Source organism: Papaver somniferum, chromosome 7, assembly GCF_003573695.1.
Source record: "Papaver somniferum cultivar HN1 chromosome 7, ASM357369v1, whole genome shotgun sequence".
NCBI lineage: Eukaryota > Viridiplantae > Streptophyta > Magnoliopsida > Ranunculales > Papaveraceae > Papaver > Papaver somniferum.
Genome location: NC_039364.1, coordinates 238,136,089 through 238,155,211, shown reverse-complemented (window position 1 = coordinate 238,155,211; position 19,123 = coordinate 238,136,089). Strand labels below are relative to the sequence as shown.

General features: G+C 36.1%; 1 protein-coding gene across 4 annotated transcripts; it reads left to right on the top strand.

Annotated features, from left to right (window-relative positions):
* Positions 1-2,471: 2,471 nt before the first annotated feature.
* LOC113299936 lies at positions 2,472-5,141 on the top strand. Of its 4 annotated transcripts, none has more exons than XR_003335269.1 (7): positions 2,472-2,747; positions 2,831-2,869; positions 3,597-3,890; positions 4,037-4,232; positions 4,324-4,395; positions 4,522-4,593; positions 4,809-5,141. XR_003335269.1 is itself a non-coding variant. In XM_026549063.1 (7 exons), exons 4-7 carry the CDS (start codon positions 4,224-4,226, stop codon positions 5,113-5,115), a joined length of 369 nt encoding a protein of 122 aa, XP_026404848.1. In that variant the 5' UTR covers positions 2,473-2,747; positions 2,831-2,869; positions 3,597-3,884; positions 4,037-4,223; the 3' UTR covers positions 5,116-5,141. The 4 variants fall into 4 exon arrangements, 3 of the variants coding, with proteins under 3 accessions (XP_026404848.1, XP_026404847.1, XP_026404849.1); XM_026549063.1 differs by having other exon boundaries at positions 2,473-2,747; positions 3,597-3,884; positions 4,900-5,141; XM_026549062.1 differs by having other exon boundaries at positions 2,473-2,747; positions 4,900-5,141.
* Positions 5,142-19,123: the final 13,982 nt, after the last annotated feature.

Genomic DNA, 19,123 nt, shown 5'->3' with positions numbered 1-19,123 from the left:
CCTTCCCATCATCATAATCCATCTCTAAAATATAACCAGTGATCGAAAAATTCTCTCCTCAATCAACATTTCCACCTGAAATTCAGAGAAAAAAGAAATTGAATAATGGTAATGATTCTGAAATTGCATATGAAGAACAAGTTAGTATTGTTGGGTTTTAGTTCTTGTCAAGAACAAGAAAATGGTGTTTCTTCAGAGACTAGAACTAATTGAAGAAGAGGTGAAGTTGTTATCAAATTTACAGGGAAGAAGAACGATTGATGCTGGTGATTTGAGAGGTTGATGAAGGAAATTTATGGTGAGAATAAGATTTAATTGGAGGATGAACATAGAGTTTGCATCAATTTTTGGGTCTAATAAAGTTATGAGAAGATTGTGAAATTAGGGTTCTTAAACAGAGAGCAGTAACGGGTTGATTGCCGTTCATATTAATGGAAGGAGGAAATCTGCATAGTTGGAGAATTCTAGGATATTTCGTTCATGGATGATGGATTGAATTGAAGTAGGTTTGTCGAGAAGATGGGTGATGTATTGAATTGGTGTGTAGATATGAACCCTAGAAATCGAAGAGATTTGGAGGGAATCGAAAAAAAATTAGGCAAAGGAATATGAGATGGGTCTGTTCGCGTTTGATACATGGATTTGAATGAGTTTCTGTTGGATTCGCATCGTTTTGGATTGGTTTACTGCCGGAAAACCAGTCAAGAAATTATTTTACTGCTGCGTTAGTTTTTGGTCATGGTGTAAAATCGTTTGTAGGGAATTGTTTTGTAAACAGTAAACACTAAGAAAATTAAAGGGTATGATAGTAAAACTTTTAATAATTACATTTTATATTATTAAACAGAAGTTATGACTTAACCTAGTCAGCTCTAGTCAACGTCCAGTCCAGGTACCAAGCCCTAACGTTGGACAAATGTTAGACCAAAGCCTAGTATTGGTCATAACCCGAGTACCAAACTCCAATTATCCCGGATTTAAATCCAAGTTTTATAAGAAATGAAGCAAAACGGTGAAACCAAGCACGGGGTGCTTGTTTCAAACCATACAACGCTTTGTGTAACAACCAAACATGATCAGGAAATCGAGGATCCACAAATCCTTGTGGCTGCTCCATATAATCTTCTTGATCAAGAGACCCATGTAGAAAAACATTTTTAACATCTAGCTGTTTAATAGGCCAAGAGGAAGAGACTGCCAAACTAAGAACCAAGCGAATAGTCACGGTTTTACAACTGGGCTAAATGTTTCATCATAATCAATCCCATGTTGTTGAGAGTACCATTTATCAACCAAACGAGCCTTGCGTTGATCAAGTGATCCATCAGACTTCTGTTTTACTCGATACACCCATTTACAACCAATAATATTCATACCAGGGCGACGAGGAACAAGATACCATGTGTCATTACGTAATAATGCGTTAATCTCCTCAACCATGGATGCCCACCATTCTGAAGACTTGGAGGCAATAGTAAAACAGGATGGTTCTGTAGGTAAAGAGTGATACTCAGCTGCAAAACTGTGTAATATTGGATACCGAGTGGAGAAACAACCTTTGAAGCTTCTAGGTTGAATATTATGATCCTTAAGTCTGGTAATCATGGGATGCACACTTGTGATCGACTGAGGTGGCTCATGTTTAGTAGGCAAGTATGAAGAAGATGATTCATAACACAAAATTTGGAGAAGAAGATTGAGAGGATGGATCAACATAAAATGATAATCTGGTAGGTGATAATAATGGCGCACTAGAGTTTTGGGAGGATGCAGGAGTAGTTGGTGAAGTAGGCATATGAGAGGATGGAGTAGACGATGTAGGAGTTGGTGAGATTGGTGGAACGGGGATTGAAGTAGTAGACAACTCAGGAGTATAGAGGGTATGTGCTAGGTGTGGAGTTGGAGAAAGATGTGTAGCTGCAACCATATTTGGCCATCTTAACACTAGTCCAGAAAGGACTATAAATCACGCTTTTAAATGACAGATTAATTATGTGATTAGAATTTCACAAACAAACTCCGTTATATTAAATAAAAATAGAAGGGCCCACCTTTTGACGCTAAAACACGGTCATTCCCAAGCGTGATAATTTACTAGGCGTGTGATTTAAAGATGAACTACTAAATCACAGAGAATATCCGACAGATAAATTAAGTTTATATACGCCCACCATTAGTTTTGTATTGGGCACCCAAAAACGGGTAGCCAGGTATAATATCATGTTCCTAAAATGGTTAGCCACCGACATAGTTGGCATGAATCTTGTTTTTGGTCGGTTTGCCGTAACCCAACTTTTTCTCTCGCTCTTCCTCCTCTTCTCTGACCGCCTGTCACTTAACCATTGATAGGCCAAGCCTATCGGATTCGTTGATAGGCTAAACATATCGGATTCGTATATTGTAGATAAGCCATTAATGGGCTTACATTTTTGGGAAAGCAAATTTACGGTATTTTTCTCTCGGGAAATGGAAGCCCCAGAAATAACAATATTATTTCATTCTCTTTCATGCTGCACTTTTGTTCCTCTTCTTCAAAACATAGGGAAAATCGAGAGTGAAATTCGGAGTTGATATCAGTGGGTTTTGTAATTTAACAATGGAATCAGCATTGCCAGTAAAGAAAATCATGGAAGACGAAGAAGAAGGAGAAGAAAGTGATAGAGGTAGTCAAATACGTCATGTACCATTCTTCAGTAGATTCTTGTTTTACGGCTACCATTGGATCTCCAAATGTTATGTCTCAGAAGGTAAAAGCTCGAAAACTTGATCGTTTTGATTATTAAACTCATTTCGATAATGACTCCGAAAATAACTTTTATTGTTTATCCAGGGTTTATGTAAGATTGATCTCTCTTCCTCCATCTCGAAGGTTTGATTTCTTACTTTCTTTCCCGCTTGTATGTTTTAGTGTTGAGTTATCGAGTTCTAGGGTTCAATTTCTCAATTCTCTTATTATCTGCGTTGAACTTGTTTTACTTGGATTAGAAATGGATGGATGCAGTTAATTCAAAATCTAAGGTTCCATTTTGAAGTTATTTTTAAGGCTTTATTTTTATTTTGTTTATGAGGTTGAAGGAAATTTTCATTTTGATGCATATGTAAATTGGTAAATCCTATATTGGGTTTGAAAATCCATGACAGATCTCAGTTCTCCAGTTTTTGGTTAAAGCCAGGATTACTATTTATAATATTTTCATTCAATGTGCTTAAATGGAACATGATTGGTGCTCAGTTTTGTGCTCGGTTCTCCTGTTATTCTGAATTGTAGTTCTGTGCTTAGTGGAACATGATTGATTACCATTCTGTTGAAATGTGTTTAAGAAGTCTGAAATTTGATTGGCGATCAGCTGCACAGTAGGGAACGATTGTCTTACTCTTCGGACAATATTTAGGTAGCTTAGCTTGGACTGAGGATTGTTAGGGACTCTCAATTCTTTTTGTTTGCAGCTAGATATAGTTGTTTAATTATTTTGTTAGCATCTTCTTAGCTTGAGTAATTACTTTACCTATTAGTAGCAGCTCATACACGTGCTTTAGTCATTAGTCACTTGTCTTTGATTCATTTTTCTTTTTCAAACAAAACTTTCTTTTTCCAGCACCAACACATGATCAGGAAAGCTGATGATATGTGCACCATCTTTATGCTGATGGTGGTCATTTAAAGCCCTACTTACAGTAGGGCAGGGCTATTGCTAGGCAACTGTACTTGGGATTTTTTGTCCCAGGGAGACTCGAATGTTTATCGAAGCTGGTATCCATGTAGCTGACAACTGCGGTTCTATTTATGTGCTTATTTGAACTCTTCTAATAACAAAGGAGGAGACCTCAGCTTCATTGTCTTTGGAACCTCTATTGGACACGAGTGGTATTAGTATTCATTTCTGGTGAGGGTATGTTCTAACTTGGCTTTCGGGTTCCTTCAAAATTCTGATTGAACACTATGTTTTCACTGATCTCGATCGAACATTATAAGTTTGTATTGTAGGATTTAGTAATTTGTATCTTAAATGTACTGATATCTTTTGTATTATATTAGGACATTGTGGAGGATTTGTTGTTGGTGGATAGGTGTTGAGGAAGGAGGATTATGTTATAGGAGTCCTTTTGTGGTGCCTATGTAGGATTAGGAGGTGGTGATGTTGGTGCTGCAGGTGGTGGTGGACTAGCATAGGCTTCCTGTGGAGGTAGATGCTTGTACACCAAAGCCTGTTTTAAGAGAGGATATGCAGAAGGTATCTTATTCTGTGTTGTTCGACATTGCTCTTAAAGTTCTAACATCACTGATATGCATGGTGTATCGCTAACCTTCTATGATTTATGCAGATACCGGATGGTGTTCACAAGCCCAAGGTGCATATGGATACTGAGAATGAAGAGGAAGTTGAAGATGATGAGGTTAGTTTCTTCTTTCTATACTTTTAAGTTTATCATGTAAACGGTACTATCATTGTTTGAGAATTTATAGATTTTTTGATGGTTTTGATCCGTCTACAGCTTTAATTGGCTTCTGTCGATGTGCAGGCACTAGTGGAGGAGGCATATGACCAGGATCCTTCAGCGCAGAAGTGTTTGGGCACCGACGCTTTTACCATGGTTAGTTATGAATTTGTTGTTACACGAATCTTTTTACTTCTTCTTGAATTTTGATATTGGATGGTGTAGTGATGATTATGTTGCTTTCTTAGACTATTATAATGCTTACTTATTTGGTTTGCAATTGTTTTGTATAAACAATGAGTTTTTTTTTCTTTTCCATCTTTGATTGTTTTGTAACTTGCAATGAATCCGAATTTGCTTCATATATATAGCTAAATATTTGGCGTTGATCGAAAGGGTTACATACGCATAATGGGTGCTGGTGTTTCTAAAACTCAAATTCTTGTTGTTGCGTTTATGAAGGCCAAGTTCCAGGAAGTGAAGGTCAATGTGCGGAAGAAGAAGCAGAAAAATGAAGCCTTGGAAGCACAGTTGGATGTTGAAAGACAGAAAAACAACACTGGAGTATATGAAAGTAGATTGAATACAGTTCTAATGTTCAAATATGTAGTATCTTTCCATTTGTATTTGATGATTTCATTTTCTTGGATGTTATGCTGGGTAATTAATAAAAGTTAATTTCAGATTCAGTTGAAATTGTAATTTTAATTTTATAACAAACTAACTGGATTTACCCAAAATCAATCTGAATCGGGGTGAATTTGAGATACCTCCCTTACGATGGATATTAACCGTCATTGTATTTAACAGAAAATAACTGTGGCAGTAGATACTTTCATTATGGAAGGAATCATCTGTTATTTTATTTTATTTACTAATGGATTTTGCATGTGACTTTAAATCACAAATTTTATTCCTCATATTTAATAACGTTTTCTTTTTGTCATTTAGAAAAAGTCACACCAAATAAATAACGGTTCGAATAACAGGTGAAAATCGTGATTAATCATGATTTATAACAGACTTCATTCGTCATTTATAGCCCCTTCTGGACTAGTGTAACAGAGTGCGCGTAGCTGGAGAAGAAGACAAATTGTTGATTTTAACACCGACATCAATGGGATATGGGAAGACAGACTCATCAAAAATTACATGTCGAGATATGTAAACACGACTACTTGAAACTTCTAAGCATTTATAACCCTTATGTTTATCACTGTAACCAATAAATACACAAGGAAGTGTTTTTGGCTGCAATTTCTTTTGGAGGAAATGAGATAGTGGAGGATAACAACGACATCCAAAGGATTTGAGAAAATCATAATCTGGAGCTCTATTATGCACAACAAAATAAGGAGTATTGTTCGACAAAACAGGAGAGGGAAGACGATTAATCAAGTAGACATCAGTGGCATAATTGAAGCATAAGAGCACGACCAGTTTCAATAATGTGTCGTATTTTCCGCTCAGCAAGACCATTTTGTTGTGGCGTGCTAGGATAGGAAGATCGGCTTTGAATGCTATTAGCTACCAAATAAGATTTTAATGGATTAGCATACGTAGTACCACCATCAGATTGCAAAACAATAATGGATGTTGAAAATTGTTTTTCAATCATAGCTTTGAAGTCCAAAAAATAGCGAAACACTTGAGTTTTATCGGATAAGTAATATGGCCAGGTAAAACGAGAACATTCATCAACAAACAAAAGAAAATAAAGAAAACCATATTTGGATGAAAAAGGTGCAGGACCCCATAAATCAGGATGAATAACAACACTAATTTATTAGAATAAGTAGTTCTTGACAAGAAAGGAAGACGATAGTGCTTGGCACCTACACAACTAGCACAAATACATTGAAAAGAAGAAATACTAGACGTAAAAGATAAAGATTGGCTAGACTTAAGAGACTGAAATACACGATTATTAGGATGACCTAGACACATATTCCATACTGCTGGACTTGTACGAACTCCAATTGTAGTGGCAGAAAAAGCTGATGAAGTGGATGACTTAGGAGAACAATGATTGCTATTGAGAATGGGATACATGCCATCTTCAGTATTGCCCTTGTACAAAGGAATTACCATTCATCGATCCTAAATACAAAAACCAAATTTATCAAAGACAAAAACACAATTAGAATCACGAGTGAGTTGTCCAACATATACTAAAGTTTTGGCAATTGAAGGAACACGAAGAGTATTTTTCAGTAATATCTGAGATGATGGAGAAGTTATGGTGATATCATCAGTCCCTGTAATGGGAAAAATACGACCATTGACTACAAGGACTTTGTCATTACCGTTATAATCAGCTCGATTGGTCATCTGAGAAGCATCAGAAGTCATGTGTGCATAAGCAGCAGTGCCAGCAAACCAATGATTTTCATACGGAATGGACTGCAGTTGCATTGCTGAGAAGGCCTGAGGTAAGTCAATGGTCTGAGCTTGCGTAAGGCGATTGCAAGTCTGGGCCGTATGACTAGTATTTCCACACCATTGGCACACAACAGAGGATGAGGGTGGTGGGCCAAGAACTGAGGGTGCATTTTTACCACGATCATTTCCATAAAGACGACCAAAAGAACCAGTGGAATAGTTATTGTTGAATGGAGGACCTCCATTGTTTCCACGACCACGAGTATTGGACTAGTTATTGTTGGAATAACCATTGTTCCAGCCACCGTTAGTACAACTACCATTCTTCCAGTTTCCACGACCATTTGAGTTCCCAGTTGGATGAACATTATTATTCCAGTTGGCACGGCCACGACCATTACCAGTTGAGTTCCAATTACCACGACCATTAAAGGATCCACGACCACGATTTGAAGATTGGCCATGACCATTAGATTGAGAACCAACAAAGAAAACCTTCGAGGTTTACAAGTCAGATGCCGAAGTTTGGAGACTTTAAAGATATTGTAGATGAGACTCGTGATAGAGAATGAGAACATGAAGTTCAGTAAAGGTTGGTAGAGAGGTTCTAGCAATAACGTCCGTATAAATACTTGTCCTTAATCTTGAGAATATACTCAGAAATAGAAGACTTACCTTTTTGAATGGTTGATAAGCTTTCCTTGAGTTGTAGGATTCTGGATGGATTGATAGTAGCATAGTTAGAGCGAAGATACTTCCATACTGCACGAGAATTGCCTCGTCGAGCACATTCATATTTCATAGTTTCAGTTAGAGAGCAGTTGATCCAAGACATGATAGTTTGGTTGATGACTTCCCATTCTTCATAAGATGGATTAAGAGTTTTCTCTTCAGTTGCGGCATCAACAAGTTCTTGAGCTGGTACTTCATATGAATCAACAAGATATTTATAAAGACGATGAGATTTTAGAATATGCGTTACTTGAGATTCCCAGAGAAGAAAATTAGTTCTGTCTAAGAGAAATATTTTGGTTGATGAAGGAAGAAAAAATGAGGTCATGAAAGAGCCAACACTGATTGATTGAGAAGCAGCAATAGTTGGAGTTCCTGTATTGTGTGACATGATTGAAATAGTAGAGGAGTCTTGAGTTGAAGTAGTTTACATGGTGAAAGAAAAAGAACAGGCTAGGGTTTTGAAGAAGAAAAGAAAGAAGTTTTGAGGGTTTCTGAGAGATTGTTCTGGCTCTAGATACCATGAACAATTATGGAAGCTCTCAGTTAACCATCTTAGGTTATTGAGGCATGTATTTATATTAAGTTATATGGATATGAGTTACAATTGACTCTAATACAAGGATCCAACATATACATGGACTTATATACGAACTTTACATGGACATATATTCTACAGTAAAGTTTTTTATGTTGAAACCAACTACGTAAAGCTTCATCCTCATCGACATCCTACTCTAGCGGCCACACAAAGGATAGAAGTGCAAAATGTAATAAGGGAATTTTGTGTCCCTGTTTGGAAATACACTAATAAAAGTTCCCTAGTTTTTTTAAAATTTTCAAAAGTACCTGACCGTTTTATTTAAAAAACGACTAACGACTTGTTAAGGTCGTTAAGTTCTAGCTGACACCTGATAAAAGTCTCAAAAGTACTCAATTGAGTTGGTCTGGATAAGGATGATTCGGTTGGTTAGGGTTCATCGAATCACTGAGTCGACTCACTAAAGAATTAATCAGTCAGTGTCTTGTCTGATTTTGGTACTATTCCGACCATTTTCAGGCTTGTATTTCTTCTCACCTGCACAACCTAGCATACATCTAATTCACAACTCAAATCATTCATTTATCAACCCATTGGAAGCATCAACAATACCACCTTCATCTTCCTTGTACAATTTCTACTACCAACAACACCAATTTAAGAACTCAAACTTCAGATTGGACCAATTTAAATTGAAGAATCATTAGACATCATGAAAATAAAACTACCCATTTCATGAATTGGCAAAACAGGTTGATATAAGATAAATCCCCAAAAATTTCTCAAGAACCCTAATTAAAAGAAACCCCTAAATTAACAGTCACAAACCCTAATTTATCAATTCAAATTCAACCAAAACTAACCCATCATAACAAATTTACAGAACTTCAAAGGAACAGTACGAATTTGATACATTAATCATCATACATCTATGTTAACATCAACAAAATTAAAATTTAAAATTATCATACATTATTTTGATTTTATAAGATAAAATCAAATTAAAACCCTAACCCCCGTCTCTGAGTTAGTCGCTATCCGATCTGATAATTTCCTTCAAACCCAACTTCATTGTTTACATCATCAACAGAAACTTAACAGATCGAGACCCATCAATCAGACCAATGTGGGACTAGGATCCCAACATTTTGGTCCCTCAAAAGCATTGAGTTAAGATACGCAGAAGTTTAGCTTGCAGCTTAACTCTTGAGTACCACTTTGCACACTTTAAAATTTTCCCCTTAAGACATTCTTGAAACAATTATTGTTCTCCAACTCTAGTTAGTTGTTTCTTCTTGCTAAGAATCATATCTTCTTTTGTTACTTCACATAAAGCTAAATCTTGCGTAACTTTTAACGATGACGACTCATTTTGATCTTCAAGTAGCTTGATTTATGGTTCCACACGCTGTTTTGGTGGTACCTTCTACGACTGTTGCAGGGTGTCTTCAAACCCTTCTGACAACTGTTGCAGACCGTTCTTTTCTGTTTTAGTGCACTCGTAATAGTTTTCACAAACCAATTCACTTGGTTCTTTGACAGCTTATCGAACCGTGAATAGACTAAACTTCTGATTAGCGTTTACCAAGTGTTGTGCAGCCAGAAGTTGTAGATTCTTCTGTTCTTTAGAACCTAGAATGTGAAATATTTTTCCACCTTTTACCAGCTTCCAAACGTTTTCACGTCATAAGTATGTTGCATCTCTGTCCCAAAGGTAAGGAGTACCTAAAACAATATGACACACATCTAATGGGACAACATCGCATGTTACGTGGTCCATATGTTTCCCGTTAATGGCGAATTCGAAGGATCATTGAGACTCACTTGCATTTTGTATCCTACTTCAACCATCCTAACGGGTATGGCTTAGAGTGTGGTGTTATCTTCAAATTTAGTTTCTTCACAAGTTGTTCAGATATCAAATTTTATTGTGATCCTCTATCAAGTAAAGTAAGGACCCGTGTCTTATCGACTTGAGCATACACCCAAAATAGCTCTTTTTGACATATTCTGGTGTTGCCGGTTCCGGAAAAGTGTATTTTTCTGTTTTCGCAGTTGCGACCCCTTTTCTTGTCATCATTATAAGTTTGTGATCAGGTAGAGGCGATACGTCGATTACCTCATATTCATCTTCTTCGTTTTCTTCTTTATTGTAGATAGTTGTGGCAGTTTGCTTACGGTCTTTCCACCATGCTGGCTTCAACTCCGGGTGCAATTTCCAACATCCTTCCTTCGAGTGTCGATCAGTTTTGCAGTTTTCACAATATTGGTTAGTTTTTTTTTGACATGACATGATATGTCCTTCTGAAAAGACGAGGGTACCCAAATACACCACACTCTTTAATTTATCCACATATAAGTCCTCTTACCAAAAGTGATTTTCTATGGACAAAGTCGAGACAATACGACAAATCAATATTCACACTTTGTGTGATCGTCTATGGATACGAGATCGAGATAATACAACAATCAAAGTGTGATTGCTTGATAATAGGTTCGGACTTAACCAAACTCTATATGATCACTATCAAGTAAAGCGGAGTTAACGTATGTGTATTTTACTTCTAATTATAATAAACAATTATAATTGCCGAAATAGACAAGTAAAAGACACGACAAGATTTTGTTAATAAGGAAACCGCAAATGCAGAAAAAACTCGTCACCTAGTCCAGAATTGAATACTCTCAGAATTAAGCCGCTATACAAAATATAAATCAACTTCGTATAACTGAGACCAAACAACTAACCCTAGTTCACTTAGTTTCTTCAGTATCCCTGCGCTTCCGACTTTCAATGAGTGCACCCACTGGAACAATTCCTTTGAATCATATTCCAAATAGTAAAGGAACAACAAACCTGTTTGGTAACAACTCTATTGATTCTTTAAGATAAAGATATCTCAACTCATATGCAAAGTCTCTTCCGTTTAAACTAATAAACTCCTTTTCCTGGTTAGATCAATTTATCCAACAACTACAAAAGTAGCAGAGTTTAGATTCGCACTCAATCCAAATAAATCACAAAGAGATATATTGTGAATGCTGATCTCACGCAACTAATCAATCGGATAAATCTGATTCTAGTTGGATCCCAGCCAATCAAGGTTTGTATTACACAAAGATATGAGAAACCACTTAGAAATCTTCTTCGTCTTCAAATCTTCTTTAATCTTCAATTAAACCTGCACAACACCACATGAATCTCTTAGGATAGTTTGCCTGGCTCTTAGGATAGTTTGCTAGAAATGCAAAATTAGGTATTTATAGACCAAGGATGTTTGGACACCAAGGAATTTCCAAAACTGAAAGTATTCTCAAGATATGCAATAAATGCCCATTCGGTTTTCATAATTCCAGGAAATGCTTTGTCCAATATTTTTCGAAATCTCTCAAAGAAAATCTCCAATTAGTAAATGCACATTACTAATTTTTATTCTCTAAATATATGCATTTGATTGCTGGTAATTAAAGCATATAAAACTAACAACCTTAATTAAAAGATTCTTAATTTATTTCGAACCGGGATCTCCTTGAGTAATTAAGGAATATCTTTGAATAATAAAAGATAAGTGTTACTGATCGTGTTCAAAGTATGTTGACATCTTTTCTTTGTAAATCCACTTTCATATTTACAATCTTGGAATCGATTATACCACACTTCCATACAAGTTTAGAATTGGTTCATATGTATTCCAAGACAACTATGTGATTGATCAAATATCAAATCACATTCATGGGTTCAATCGGTTCTACCAATCACTAGGATCGGTTATACATTAATATGGAACACTTGTGATCGGTCACAAAAGTTACCAGGACCGGTTACATAAGTTACCAGGATCGGTTACGTTAATTACTAGGACCGGTTTCCATATACTCATGGTATTGCTTTTGATATCGGTTACACCAGTCATTAGGATTGGTTACACCAATTACTAGGACCGGTTACACCAATTACAAGAATCGATTACACAACTCTTTTGTGAGCGGTACACCAATTACTAATATCGGTCACACCATTTACAAATATCTATCATACCATCTCAGGTGATTACTTAGGATCGGTTACACTAATTAATCAAAACTAGTCATACCAAATCATAAGTCAGGAATTGTGATTAGTTATACCAAGATACATAACAAGGTATGATCGGTTCTACCAACTCACACATATTGGTAATCCAAGGATATGCAATGAATAACAATACCAACACTACGGAAAAAATCAACATTGACGACTACATGTTAGAGTTGCACTACCCCTACGACAACTCAATTTCGTACATTGTGGAAGAGGGTTGTAGAAAGTCCAAGATTTTCTACAAAGTTTGACTAAAAGTTGCAAAGGGTGATGTGATTCCTATTTCGACAATATTTTTCCAAGGTTGTGATTCTCTTTCGATTTTTTTTGAAAGCCTAACACAACCCTTATTTATATTGTAAGACTTGATTTCACAAACTGTAGTATGTGTAGTAAAATTCTATATCACAACTTTCCTAATTTTTGTGAATATTACTATTAATACACTTGTTAGAGTGGCTGAATAATCTTGCACAACTCTTATTTATATTGTGATACATTCTTTCACAATCTTTATCTAGTGTAGTCATAATCTCTAATACAACATCCTTAAAGGTTGTAATATTTGAAATGACAACAACTGTTTTCAATAGATGAATGTGTAACTACAATTTTTGTTTGAAGTTGTGCATAAAACTGTTTTGGAAAAAAAATTAAAGATGAAACCGAATTGCCGAAAGTAGTTCACATTCACATTAACCTGCTAGCGTAACTCATTTACATTCATTCCAACATTGTACAGTTCACAAAGAAAGTTTAGTTCCCAATTGTTTACCCACCAATGAATACATGCCTACAATACCACACTGCAATTATTCCTATAACATTTTGTTCTAGAACTAGATAAAGAGCAAAGTTTTCATTTTTTTTTCATTTTTCCCCTTCCCCTGAAGAAGAGCAGAGCTGAAAAAGCGGGGGTCTAACAACCACACCTAATATTTCGCTTACTAATTCGTATGGACTAACTCCAATATACTTTTAAGAGATCCAACTAGATTCAATCTTATTAAAAGTATATCAAAGACTTTATATCTCAATCTCTTGATTTAATACTCAAGCAAATAAAAATCTGCGAGTCTAAATAAAATCAAGAGAGATAACTTGGATGGTACTAAAGACCAATATCCAAGGATCAATCAGTTTCCAATCAACAACCAAAGGTTGGATTTCACAATTGATCGATACAACGCACAACCTATGATATTTCAATTATATAACAAATATAATGCGGAATAGAAATAACACAGACACCAGAAGTTTTGTTAACGAAAACCGCAAATGCAGAAAAACCCCGGAACCTAGTCCAGATTGAACACACACTGTATTAAGCCTCTACAGACACTAGCCTACTACAAACTAACTTCGGTATGGACTGTAGTTGAACCCCAATCAATCTCACACTGATCCAAGGTACAGTTACGCTCCTTACGTCTCTGATCCCAGCAGGATACTATGCACTTGATTCCCTTAGTTGATCTCACCCACAACTAAGAGTTGCTACGACCCAAAGTCGAAGACTTGAATAAACAAATATGTATCACACAGAAAAGTATACGGTAGTAGATAAATCTGTCTCCCACAGAAATACCTACGATTTTTTGTTCCGTCTTTTGATAAATCAAGGTGAACAGGAACCAACCGATAACCCAGACTTATATTCCCGAAGAACATCCTAGAATTATCAATCACCTCACAAAAATCTTAATCGTATGGTAGCGGAATCACAAACGATGAGACGAAGATGTTTGTGACTACTTTTATATCTTGCCTATCAGAGATATCAATCTCAATCCAATCATTACGATTGTACTCAACACGATAGAATCAGCAAGATCAGATCACACAACTACAAGAAAGTAGTATCGGATTGGCTTCACAATCCCAATGAAGTCTTTAAGTCGTTAACCTACAGGGTCTCGAGAAGAAAACTAAGGTTAATGGAGAATCAAATCTAGCTAACACAACTAGTATCACACATGAGGTGTGGGGATTAGGTTTCCCAGTTGCTAGAGTTTTCCCTTGTATAGTCTTTCAAATCAGGTTTTGCAATCAATGTTAGCTTAGTAATAAAGCACTCAATATTCACCGTTAGATGAAAACCTGATTAGATTCAAGCTAATATCTTTCAACTGTTAGATCAAAAACTTAGCTTGTTACACACAAATGAAATGTACGATTTTAGGTTTGTGTAACCGTACCCAAACATGTACATTTGTTGGTTCAACAGTAGTTAACCAAATAGTTATCCATATGAGCACTTTCATATCAACCATATTCTTCTTCACCGTAACTAGTTCAAATGACTCAAATGAACTAGTTAGAGAGTTGTTCAATTGCTTAGATCTTATAGAAGTATACAAGACACAATCGAAGCAAAAACGATTTGATTCACTCGAATCGATTCATGAACTTTATAGCCACGGTTTGAAAACTTGCGTTCCTTAGTTAATATAAGTATAAGTTCACGAATAATCGTTTTTAGATATAACCAACTTAAGTACGCAGACTTAAGTACAGTAGAACCTCCGGATACTAATACTCTCGGGCAAGCACAAAATTATTAATATACGAAGGTTATTAATATATAGAGGTTTGTTAAAATAAGATTTCACAAATCAGGACTATGATTTGTATCAATATCTAGAGGTTATTACTATATAGAGTATTAATATATGGAGGTTCTACTGTACCCGAAATAAGTTTGTAAAAGTTTACAAACTCCAACAGATTTTCTCGGGAAGAGAACCTCCGACAGTGCGTGGATTGGGTACGCAAACTGGGTTCGCGGACTCTTGTTCCAGTTTTCCTGATCAAGAAAGTACGCATACTTTGGTTTAATGACTTATACATGTATGTGTTTCCATGCAATGCTTATATCCAATAATGGTTATATAATTTAAACTCTCATTTCAATCATTGAAACATTCTTAGAGGACGTTATATTGTTGTTATTCACAAACCATTTTTCGTCAAAGTCATTGTCAAGTGATTGAAACATATCATGACTTTCATCACTAGGTAAAAATGAATTTGGGCAAAGCGAAAGCTTACCAACACATATTTTGAGAAATAGATAGGCGAGATAAACTCGACTCGAAATAAAAAATGTGTATAATCATAATCTACATAGCAAAACGAATTTTATCTTGAGATACGAGATAGAGTAGATAGACTTTTGAGTGATAGATAAGTTCAAGTCTCCATATACCTTTTAGTCGATGAAGTTCCACCAGTTCCTTGAGTATTTCTTCGTCTTGTATGATGATCCCCATAGAGTTCTTGAGCTCAACTACACTTTTTATCCTAGTCCGAGACTTAGCTATAGTAGACTAGAAATCAAGACTTATAGTTTTGATCACTAACATTGACAAACATGCTTGAGATAGAAACGCATGCGAGTTCGACCGAAAAATGCTCTAACAATCTCCCCCTTTGTCAATTTTAGTGAAAAAACTATCAATACATATGGAATACAAAAATAAATACATTAACTTTTGTAGCTCCTATTCCAAATGCCTAATCTTCAAAATTACTCGAAATCTTCGTCACTTCCAAGTAATCCAATGATTCCAAAGGTTGTAAGCTTAGCATTATCGTTGTTGAAGACCCGTAGATATAAGAATGAGAAAATAAGAATTCTCAATCATTGTTATACAGCGTCATAGTATTATTATACAGCATTAAAGTTCAATTGTATCACAACTTCGAAAACAATACTATGGTGATATGTATCACTCCTCCTTAGTCAATACTCCATCTCACATGGAAACCACTCCCCCTTACATAATGATCTGAAAACCATATGTATTTGTAGTGTGAACTACATATTAATTCTCCCCATTTTTTTCAACAAAATTGGCAAAGGTACGAAAACAGATTAATGAAATTTTCACGGAGACACTTTAAGACCAAAAGTAAGCACATATCAACTTTGTTTAGATGCAATCATAAAGCCGAGGCTAAATGCATTCATCGAGGAGTTTATAAAGATACAAGATAACTCCTAAAATATTCTGCAACCGCACTCCCCACAAAGATTTGGCAATTAAGCACAAGTTCAATTAGGAACTCTCCTCATATAATGTCATTCCCGAAAGAACAACACGAGCGACCTTAATTTCAAAAGAAAATAAGGATTTCTTTGACACAACACCCTAAGATACCTGACAGAAAATCAACCTACGGAAACAAATGCAGAATTGAAGTAAACACTTACTGAAATTCCAAACTCAATTGCCCAAAATATCGAGATAAGCACAGGGGCAAGAGTTACAGAAACAACTAATGAACCAGAACAACACCAATAGACTGCCGTAAATGTTGAAAGGTAGCAGTATCTAATGGTTTGGTGAGAATATCAGCCAATTGGTGTTCGGAAGGCACAAATTCCATATTAATGATACCATTTTCATAAGTTCTCGAATAAAATGGTACCTTATATCAATGTGCATTGTTCTTGAGTGCTCAACGGGATTCTCAGTGATTCGAATCGCACTAGAATTATCATAAAAGATCTTCATTATTCCAGTATCAATTCCATAATCAGCCAACATTTGTTTCATCCATAGAAGCTGAGTACAACATGAGCCAACAACAATATATTCCGCTTCACATGTAGACAAAGATTATGAATTTTGTTTCTTGCTATGCCAATCCAAGAGATTCAGTCCTACATAGTAGAAACCCCCTAATGTACTTTTTCTGTCTTCTACACACACTACAAGAAAGCTTGGCTTTAACGACTATTTTCTTACCAACTGCAGTGAGTGGAACTCTTCAGCAACAATTGTTTGTAACTAAAAACAGCTTTGGCTAGCAGAAAGCTCTAACCACCAGTTTTCCAGCAAATACAGTTGTTGTAAGTCTTCAGTGACAATAATTTAACAACCGAAATACGGTATTTGTTGTTATTAGCCTCCTGACACCGAGATTAGGTAACCAAAATGTACCCTAGAAGGTATATATATTTTTGTCACTTGTCTTGCTGATGTGATTTTAATTGTTGTAGAAAAAGTGGTAATAAGATTCGTTCAACTCGGACTCGATAAGAATGGGTTCTAGACTTAAAATAAAAATAGAAAATATATATACAAAAGGTTTGTCACAATGTCGAGAGAGACCAAGACTCAGGATTCCACCAAATTCCATTCATGCGACTCAAATAATAATTCCAATCAATTATAGTTCAAATAATAAAAATATGGACTCTTGTTCTTTGCCAAAAATAGATTTTTGAAAAGCAATGACTGTAAATCAAAAGCATGATGTATCAAAAATACATAGACCAAGCATACACCATCAAACGAAATCACACCCATTCAATAAAAATCATAAATCGATTAAAAATCAATGCAAATAGTCATAAAAGAATTATTAGAATTACCACATGCGTGAAAAAGGGATTCCTCCGTCATCCCAGTGTTTGGGTTTAGCTTCTCATATCAAAAACAGGCTCAAAAGAATAAATCATGGCTCAAAAGTTGTTTTTATTGAAGAGATGATATGATTTAGTGAATATGCAACGACGTACTGGCGTTACAGAGTTCACTGTCACAGGAGGTGTGGCTAACTGAAGATAAATGTGGTTGTTCAGCTGTTACAGAGAGAATACTGTAGCGCTGTTGCGAATTTGAGACGCTGTTCTTCGTTGCAACGCTTGTTTTTCAGCAGCAGCAGGGACAAGCTTCCTGTAATCTCCGATTCTCTCCTCCTAAGCTCTCCTCTCGACCCCAAACTCTCGACACCCCTTCTTGAGACCCTAGGAAACCTATTTATACACCACAGGGAGATTAAATCTCTCCCAAATCGCTTCAAAATCTCTTCTTTCCTTCCTTGGCAGTCACGGCAATAATTCCTTCCAGAAATTGTTTTACGCGTTTCTGAGCTTTCCCACTTATCTCAAACTCTTCCTTAGATATATATGTATCTTTGGAAAGAGTTTCTTGCATTTAATCTCTCTGAATGTCCAAAAAAAAACTCGACAGGGACCGTGTTTCCTTTTTTACTCTGTTTCCTTTTTCCGGCAATTCCAGCCCAATTCGATCGATCCAAACACATGTATTAAACCTGTTTTGCTCTATCAAGTCCAGCCCAATCGATTTCCAGTGTTGAATCACCCTGAAACTCGTTCAAATCTTCAATCCAAAATCAACAGCGTCTGCATGCATTTTTCCCGCCAAAAACCGTTTTAAACGTGAAGAAGAAGGGTGTCCCCCTATCCAAAGCGAGATTCTGAATAGCAAATGTCCTCCCAGGTGCCTTTAACAACTTTTCGAGCCAATTTCGCCGCAAAAGCTTATTTCTCCAAAAACACCTACAAAGAGATAAAATACCGAAATAAGTACAAAAATGGGTATTAACAATATACACAATAGAGATGAAAATAGACACATAAATGCGTCTATCAAATACCCCCAAACTTATTATTTGCTAGTCCCGAGCAAATCAAAACTACAAAATCCTAACTCACTGTCGCAGGCATCGTCGATTGCATTTAGCATATGCAATAAGCCTTTAAACCCCTAGGTGGCCCTAGTGGCGGAGTGTTGTCTCCGGAGGGCTTACAAGAGATATACCCATAAAACCTTTACTACTCCAGACCCTAGCTATCTACAATGAACCTTGGAAGGAACTAAAGAATCTCCTTGGTTGGCATACTTATTGACTACAGGAGGAAGTACCCTGATGCGAAATTCCAATTGCTGTACACGAGTTTTCACTCAAGCATACTAAAATTCATATATAAGTGACAGAGCCCTACTCAGATAGTTGCACTATGGACATCATATTCGGAGTCAAAACTAATCACATGGATAGATCAAGAAGATGGATATAGAAAAACATAGATGGTTTTGATGTTTACTAAGTGAACGGGGTTTCCCATATCTGTCTGAAGGCCTCCGCCAAAATGAACCTATCCTAATGGATTGAGATATTAGTCTGACTAATAT

What these genes read in the sequence shown, in the direction of transcription:
- LOC113299936 (XM_026549064.1), top strand. An exon ending in AGGAAGTTGAAGATGATGAG is followed by an intron (nt 4,396 to 4,521) that starts GTTAGTTTCTTC and finishes GTCGATGTGCAG; the next exon opens with GCACTAGTGGAGGAGGCATA. An exon ending in GCACCGACGCTTTTACCATG is followed by an intron (nt 4,594 to 4,899) that starts GTTAGTTATGAA and finishes GCGTTTATGAAG; the next exon opens with GCCAAGTTCCAGGAAGTGAA.